The sequence below is a fragment of the Ceratina calcarata genome, unplaced genomic scaffold (genome assembly GCF_001652005.2).
Source record: "Ceratina calcarata isolate Rehan_Ccalc_2016 unplaced genomic scaffold, ASM165200v1 scaffold59, whole genome shotgun sequence".
NCBI lineage: Eukaryota > Metazoa > Arthropoda > Insecta > Hymenoptera > Apidae > Ceratina > Ceratina calcarata.
Window position 1 is genome coordinate 163,344 of NW_017177130.1, and position 9,051 is coordinate 172,394.

At 40.1% G+C, this 9,051-nt stretch overlaps 1 protein-coding gene across 7 annotated transcripts in view; it reads left to right on the forward strand.

Moving 5' to 3' along the window:
- The window catches only part of Shal (potassium voltage-gated channel protein Shal), a 110,154-nt gene that overhangs the window by 53,441 nt on the left and 47,662 nt on the right, over nt 1-9,051 (forward strand). For all 7 annotated transcript variants that reach the window (XM_018032781.2, XM_018032782.2, XM_018032783.2 and 4 more), the window contains exon 3: nt 8,772-8,960. In XM_018032781.2, the coding sequence (XP_017888270.1) occupies nt 8,772-8,960 (189 nt within the window). The remainder of the gene's footprint in view (nt 1-8,771; nt 8,961-9,051) is intronic.

The following is a 9,051-nucleotide window of genomic DNA, read 5'->3' on the forward strand; positions in this document are numbered from 1 at the left end:
ATTTTTCAAAATACTAAATTTGAAAAATTGATATCTCGGAATCTAATAGTGAAACAACAATAGCGTTTCTTATTAATATCAAGAAAACGAAACGGTGCTATAGAATTTGATCGTCGTTCAGTTAGGATTACTAAAGGTCTACAATCGCTTTGCTGTAGGATCTATTCAGCTTAATTCTAATTGCTTCGTGTGAAACAGCCCCGGTGAACGAGGACGTCGCGCCATTTCGGGTAATCAGGTCGTTCTAATTATCCTCGGTGCGTCGGTGTAAGAAACGGGAATGTGAAAAAACTGATTATCCCGAGGCGAGCACGGGATAAAGTGATCACGTTCGTTAACTTTATCGGGTAAAGCGGCACGAAATAATCCCTGATTACGCTTCTTACATACTCCCTTTGTATCGCACCACCGAAGGGAAGTTTCCAAACGGCTGATGCGATCGTGCTCGACTCGATACGTTTGTCTGAAGAAATTACCATTTGTTCTCTTATTGCACGACATACACATTTAGTCACCCTCCAGGGAAAGATTGGACACCGACATAAAAATGAACAGTGTTCACTGTTAATATTACAGTGAAATAAAAATTAACATTTCGAGCACTCTTTTAGGAATAAAAACGTCGATAATAATAAAATAATGTTACATTATTTGTAATAAATGTTTATTCTGCGAGTTTTATATAACGATCGAATCGTAACTTTAAACAGCAGTATAATTACACTTTCGGTTTATCCCTATTTCCGGTTTAGGCGCACTTTTTTCGCAGCTGATCATAAATCATCACTGGGGTGTCCAGTCACTCCCTGAAGGGTCACTAGACGCATTTAACCAAGGCGAACAATCTTATACAAAAATTTCTGTTGCTCTTCTCCGTTTCAAGCATCCCTGTTTCCCTCGGCAAGGCAACGAATATTTTGCACCGCGCGGCGGGGCACTTTGCTATTTTAATTCTCAATGCTTCGGGAAAGTAGGTCTTGCGTACTTTATGCCGGCACGGCTCGGCGGTGGCCCTTTCTTGAAACTTGGTATTCATCCGTCCATGACCCGTGTGTTATTTGTCGACGTTCGCTTAATTAACGTTCGCGTCGCGTCGGTACCTGAACGGACTCAACCCCCCTTCGGGCCTGAAAAGCGGGAGCCCGAAAATCGCGTCGGAGACGTGGCGCATTCCGTTTTCTTATCGGGCCGTCCATTCCCATTCCCTCATCCTCTTTAGGATTAATCGTTGCCCGCCACGCGATATTTCCACCTCGAATGACTGTACATCAACGGATATATGTACATATACATATGTGTGTGTATGTGTGTGTCTCTGCATCGATGCCCTTTCGCAGAACCCAGGTGGCTCTCGGTAAATCCGAAAAGCTTCGCGTTAAGCTCGCGGAAGGAATGTGGCGTGCGAGGAGATAAGGGATGGAACGGAAAGTATCGCAGAGTATATGTAAATTTTCAAACAAGAATCGTCGTAAGATCGCCTTAACTTCTTTAATGCTCGACAGAACTTTTTGAAAAACGATCTCTTTAAATTGCAACCGAAATACTATTAATATTTAATTAATGTCCTTCATGGTGTATAAGAACGTATGATTACGTAAGGGGAGACGCTATCGCGATTCTTATCGGTGTCAGGTCAGAATCTGGAGACGTTAATAGAAAGGCCCTATTTTTGAAACGGAACTCGAAGGAAGCCGAGTGCTCGTGCGCCGGTGACATCTGTCATGCACATACACAAGTGAAATTCGGTCGGGGGACTCGTTGAAAAGCGCACAATAACAGTTGTGGGAACAGGAAGTCGACGGGAATGACGAGCGGACATAAATCATCTGGTGGGCGCGCGCGTGTGTGCCGCGTTGCCGGTCGGATGATGAATGTCATGGGGTGCGCGATTTCTGAAAAACGACGGGCCTTCCCTTCGAATAGAATTGGACGAGCGTACAATGCGAACGCTTTACCGATACTTGCGGAACGGTGGGACGAAGTTAGCAGCGCTCGTAACCTGGTACAGTGTGTACACGGTATTTGTATTCGAATAGTCGATGAAAACGCGGCGTACCAGCGCCGTTACGAGGGTAGCTAACGAGGTTCGAGTGTTGCTTTCGGAATTACTAAATCCGAGCCACTCGTATTCCCTCTCTCTCTTTCTGTTCTCATGTTTCAACTTACCCTCGGCCGAGAGCTTCAACATTTTTTTATTTCTTTTTTAAAGAACCCCACTTCATTCCGACGAAAACTACCCTCAGCCGGTGAATTAATTGATTCATAAATTGCATATTATTAACCCGATCTCGTCACGAGCGATTAAATGAAACTTTAAATCTATTTGTTCTCCCACGCGACAAAGGAAATAAGCTGTTTTGTTTAATGAGAGATCGAAAAGAAACGAGGGAAACCGCAATAGGGATTTAATCTCCCATCCAATGTTTTCCATTAAAGAGGATTATGTTTGCGAAACGTTGAGGATCCTCTCTGCCATGGTAATTAGTATTATATGGAACGAAGAGAAGATCGGTACCTCGTATGTCGATAGTTAATTAATTTGATCCTGGGCAACGGGTAGCTGTCATCAGCTGGTAAATTTGATAAAAACTACCGTTCATAAACGAATTAATTAGCGATCGTTCGATTGATTCACTTCGTGGCCACTGTGATCGAATTGCGGTTCTATACCTGACACTGTTTCCTGATGTTTTGGTCAGTATTACAGGTGTTGAGTCAATAGTTAAAAACAATGAAAAACCTTCCTACGATATTCAGACAGGACATCCCAGAATGGACGATTTCCCTCTGAAGATGTAAAAGAAGGTGAAATTCTAAGTAAAAAATCCTTTTTCCACTTTTTCCTCTAGTCGCTATTAACAAAGATATTAATGGAACTAGGATAGTTACGTGACTTTTCCAACATTTTTCAGTAAAATTCTGACGTGTTTTCTTTACTTTATCGTTAACCTGGCAAAACGGTGCAAACATGATTTTGCGGGATTTTACTTCTCATATAGAGAAAAGACAAATTTACTTTTCCTATTTCCAAAGATGTATTTAACGATCAAACAATTTTCTTATATAAAGACGAAAAGTGTAATCCGGTAAAATCATAATTTTGACTAATTTCGTAGGTGAATCTGACATTCTGCATAATCGCGCTGCTATGGTAATCCACCCAGGCAAAAAAAAATGAATCAATGGTCATGGTGACACTATGGTGTTTTTATGAACATGATTTATTATGTACTTTTGGTTCGTAAATCATTACTTAAAATACATATACATGCTGTCGGATACAATAAATTATCCCACGGCATTTGAAACTTTGTTCGTCTCTATCAAGTTGTTAGTCGACGAGAGTTTTAGACATCAAATTTCCGTTTCTCTCCTTGTTCGAATTCGCTCGTGCCAATTTATCTTCATCCTGGTAGAATCGCGAAGTTATTCCTCTCGCGCGAATACAAACGTTACCCTTCCCATAGGTCATAATTTACAGTCATTTTCACTCTCAGACCGATTAATCTCTCACAACCGGTTCACTTCTTTAGTTACCAACCATGGAGAAGTATTTGACTGGAGCCTGGCTAGGAAATCCGTTTCTGTTTCCGTTTCTGGCTGTCCTGTTGCGGTCGCTGTATTATCTTTGGTGTCCTGATACTAGCTTTCATATAAATGTCTATTTTTTCAAATAAGAAGCCAATTCAATGAAGGCATCTCCCAGTGTTCTTTTCAATTCTTCGAATTTTTGGCGATAATTGAGTATATGGCAAGTGATCCTCCAGGGAGGGACTGGACACCCACATAAAACCGGAGAACGCGAAATGTTAAAATTAATAAGTGAATATGAATTATGTTCACTATCAATACGTCGGTGAAATAAAAATTAACATTTCAAACGTTCTTTCGGCAATAAAAATAAAATATCGATAATAATAAAATAATGTTACATTATTTGTAATAAATATTTATTCTGTGAGTTTTGTAGAATGATCGAAGTCTGACGTCAAACAGCAGTATATTTACACTTTCGCTTTATCCCTATTTCTGGTTTCGGCGCACTTTTTCACAGCTAATCAGAAATCCTCACTGAGATGTCCAGTCAGTCCCTGGAGCGTCACTGGAGGCTACTGTTGATTTAGTATAGTAGTGAGACCCTCTGACAGAGAATATCCATGTCCTCTTTCCTATCGATAAATACAAGAAGTCAAACATTTACGTAGCTCGATTTCCCTATGCGCCGACCTAACTTTAGCCAATGGCCAACAAACGCATACACGCTTGTATAGCAGTTGGTCGATGCGTGAATTACGCGCTATTAGAGCAACGTCAGCGCATCATCGACGACGTTCCAATTATAGCAGCATCGCCTCCTGTGGTGTTTACCACATTTATATATCCTTGGCGAAATGGTATATTTTTGTGCCGGCTCTTAATGGAGTGCTTCCACTATCGAGCAGCATCGCGCCAAGGCTCGCGACTACCGTTCCTAAGGTGTCACGTGCCGGCTGTTTGCGCGGTGAACCGCAGCTACGAAATGTCAGAAAGTTGTCGTCGGATCCTTAGTTCCTAGCCAGGGATAACGTGCATATCCCGCGATCGCGTGCACTTTTGGCTTTTACTGTCTGCGACCATGCCACACTACGTACACTCCCTTTCGCGAGCTTCGAGACAATTAGGAAAACGTAACGCCAAACGAGACAACATAAAAGTGACGTTAAAGTACATTAAAGTTGGAATATAATATTGACAGTGGGCGTCTGCTTACGACCAATCTCAGGCTAAACTTGATGCTTTTAGAGACATTTGTTTTTCTATATTCTGATTGTAATAAGTGGAAAAAGAAGGGAACATGAAATTGGAAAGGTCGAGTTACTCATGTAATAATATTCAGAATTATGCTACTTTAACAATGCGTAACTTCTGCACGGATAAATTCCGACGACTAGGACTTCATATTTTTTTTTCACCAGATCATGCAGAAAAATGTATCCCTAAATAAAGCAACTGAAGTTTAATTCTCAGTTCTCTTCTGTTATTATAACGTTATCAGTTACTTTCTTCTATTAGTACATTAAAACTTTTAAACATTTGGTAAAATTGTTTCTAATTCAAAGATTGAAGCAAACAAAGCAATCTCGATGATTCCTACAGTATATACTGTGATGGAAATACATAAGGTGTATTCTTCCAGTGGTACCATTTTCGCCACCTACTGCGCATTTCATATAGCGGTTATACTGGCTATCTATCTTTTTAAAAAATAAATCCTGATAAAAGCGGCAAAAATGCCAGCCTGCGCTGTTAGTAGTTGTAAAAACTGAAATGATTTATAAACGCTCTATTCATTAATTTGCAATGCATCATCGTTATTGCATTTATTAACTTTTACATCTTACAGATTTATTTCATGTTTGATCATAATATTTTTTTATGTATATAAAATGAGAAATATTTCTTCTCTATTTATAGTTTAGACTTTGTGAGTCAAAGTTAATTTTCACTTTCAATACTTCTTAATTTTCCTTCTTTTAACACGAAATAAAATTGATGGATAAGACAATATAGCCGTTACAAGGAAGGCCATGAACTCCGTCAGCTGCGTAAAATAACACACCTTATGTATCTCCATTATGGTACGTACAGTCTTGTTGAAATAAATTCAGCGCTATGTGATTACGATATATATTTACATATTAAAGATAGATCCCAACGGTGAATTCGAAACGATGAATTTCGTGGCCTTATCGCCGTTGCCATCGTAACTGGTTGACTCGTAATTCAGCGATCGTGCATTATCGCACCGTTAGGCAAATTTTATAGAAGAATTTGGCGAGATCCACGAACTGTGATAAACGGGAAACTTTCACGCTCGCGCAGCATAGATTTTCATCGGACGTAATGTAAATTACACGTTAACCCCAGTAGGATTTCATTTTCGTACAATTCAGAATCGCGGCCAGTTAAAAATACTGGTCAGTCATTATTAAATTCGAGACCGTAACGATCTTAATATAGACTGATGAAAGCCGATGGAACGTATTTTTATATCTTTTTTCCACCAATAATAGTAATACAATTTATTTGCGGCGTAAGAAACTCCGTTAATTAAAAGTAACAAGACCGGAACTGAACAGAATATTTGTTAAGCGAATTATTAAAGAGATTTGAAAATACGATGGAATTAAAATTAACACATGTGAAATTTTATTTAGAATGTAGACATTTTTGAACATTTACTTAAAAAGGGCATTGATCCGATATTAAAAAATTTTTCCATTTTGGAGTTCGTTAGCTTAATACTCATTTCGACTGTATAATAGTGCAGAATGACATGTAAATTTCTCGATCCTCGCACTGCGAGGAATCTCACGAAGCTTGCGGAGTTGTAGCGAAAGAGACATTACGCACGAATGGAGGATTCGCTGAAGCCGGTTGGTTCGTTGATTGCGTACCGACGCGGACGTCGTTTAACTCCCGCCCCGTGTTCTTTACGTTTTCCACGCGAGTAGAATCCGAAGAAGAAGAATACATGACTGTTTGTTCGAGATAAATAGTAACTATTAATTCGTCTCCTGAATTATATTGATACTAGCGACCACCACAGAAATCGCGTGTTGTCAGGATGAAAAAATTGCTTTTACGTGAAAAAGTCGTGACTTTCGTTGATACCGTGAATGCATTTTTTTATTGGCATACAGCAGGGTTAGTCAACCATTTTATACCTACCGCCCATTTTTGTACCTCTGCTAGTAGTAAAATTTTCTAATTGCCCACCAGTTCCACAGTAATAAAACTTTATAAAGTATAAAAGTAACTTTACTTTGTAAAATTTATAATTCAGAGTTATAGCAAGTTAAAGCATACAGTAACAATTATTTACCAAATACTTTATGTCCGACTTTCGCTAAGTTTGGCAGAATAAATCTTTTTAAAACAACAGCTACGTGCACGCGTCTCATTTTTAAAGCTGGTCCGGAATCCCTTGAGGTCACTTGGAAAATACGTTTTTTTATATGTTCTTTTCTCCTCAAGTGCTTAGTTATAATTAGTTGATTCTTTTTTTTATAGAAGAGACATTACGCACGAATGGAGGATTCGCTGAAGCCGGTTGGTTCGTTGATTGCGTACCGACGCGGACGTCGTTTAACTCCCGCCCCGTGTTCTTTACGTTTTCCACGCGAGTAGAATCCGAAGAAGAAGAATACATGACTGTTTGTTCGAGATAAATAGTAACTATTAATTCGTCTCCTGAATTATATTGATACTAGCGACCACCACAGAAATCGCGTGTTGTCAGGATGAAAAAATTGCTTTTACGTGAAAAAGTCGTGACTTTCGTTGATACCGTGAATGCATTTTTTTATTGGCATACAGCAGGGTTAGTCAACCATTTTATACCTACCGCCCATTTTTGTACCTCTGCTAGTAGTAAAATTTTCTAATTGCCCACCAGTTCCACAGTAATAAAACTTTATAAAGTATAAAAGTAACTTTACTTTGTAAAATTTATAATTCAGAGTTATAGCAAGTTAAAGCATACAGTAACAATTATTTACCAAATACTTTATGTCCGACTTTCGCTAAGTTTGGCAGAATAAATCTTTATAAAACAACAGCTACGTGAACGCGTCACATTTTTAAACCTGGTCCGGAATCCCTTGAGGTCACTTGGAAAATACGTTTTTTTATACGTTCTTTTCTCCTCAAGTGCTTAGTTATAATTAGTTGATTCTTTTTTTTATAGATCAGAGAAAAAATCTTATAATAATTTTATATTTAATCATTTTACGTATCTATATTATTTTATTACATACAATTTCCTACGAAAAAATAACATGAGCTGTTCGAGGCTATCGAAGTGGACAGCACTGTATGTACCATTCTCGATCATAGAATTGACTTATAATCGTTTCTGAAAAAACAGAGATTTGTTATGGAACTAGTACTTGTACGGATCACCGTAGATCATCCTATGACTCGTGCGAAGCTGTGATAAGCACCAGAGAGACGGGCTTGACTACACGGCGCAAGTACTTACTTGTTTACTCGCTAGGGATTACTTCGAGTCGAGCGTCGAAAAGAGGGTAGCAATTCTCATTCCCGGGAACTCTTACCGGAATGGTCGGCTTCGAACGACGAAATAAGCGAAAATCCGATGACTGCGGCATAATCGTTGCCGGAAACGGGCGTGGATGCGTTTAAAAAACACGTCGTCGAATCGGGTATTTGCGGTTCGCCCGAATGCGATGCGCGCACAGTAATTTTTCCCGGACAATTCCCGCTAAAAGCTTAATTGACCGAGCGTCGCCGGGAAATAAGCGACGGGAGAAAAGTAGGGAAAGAGAGGACGAGAGGAAATGGCCAGAGACAATGCATCGTTATTAGTCTAATGAGTTGTTTCACGGGCGAATTCGAAACGAGCGCAACTGCCGATGCGTTATCTCCGGATTTTCATCGCCGTCGCGCGTTCCCTCTTCGCGGTGATTTTCCTGGGGAATAAACGCGCCACGTCTCTTCGCTCTTACATGCTAGTGTCCTCCTCCTCTTTTCCCTTGAACGAACGTCTTCCAGTCGGGATTTTTTTCGAAACTTGGTTCGATTCCAAAAGTTCCCGCAAACTGGGTTGACCTTCTTAAAACACAGCAAGTGTTTTCAGCGCATTGGCAACGCCCGCTTGTTTTCGTTTACCGAGATTCCATCCCGTTTTTGTCAACGGTTTAACAATAACGCGCGGCACACATCCGGCCAATCGGAAACTGATCGCACCCGTTTGTTTTTGATTGCAGAAAGCCAGATTGGCGCGCATCAGGATCGCGAAAGCGTCGAGTGGAGCGGCGTTCGTCAGCAAAAAGAAAGCGGCCGAGGCGCGACTGGCCGCGCAGGAGAGCGGCCTGCAGCTGGACGACAACTTCAAGGAGGAGGATATATTCGAATTGCAGCATCATCATCTACTTCGTTGTTTAGAAAAGACCACGGTGAGTAATTCATAGCGTGTTCATTCGTCGTCCGTCCATTCTCGCCTTCCGTCATTATTATTCCGCGTTATTTATTTTTAATAATTATAAT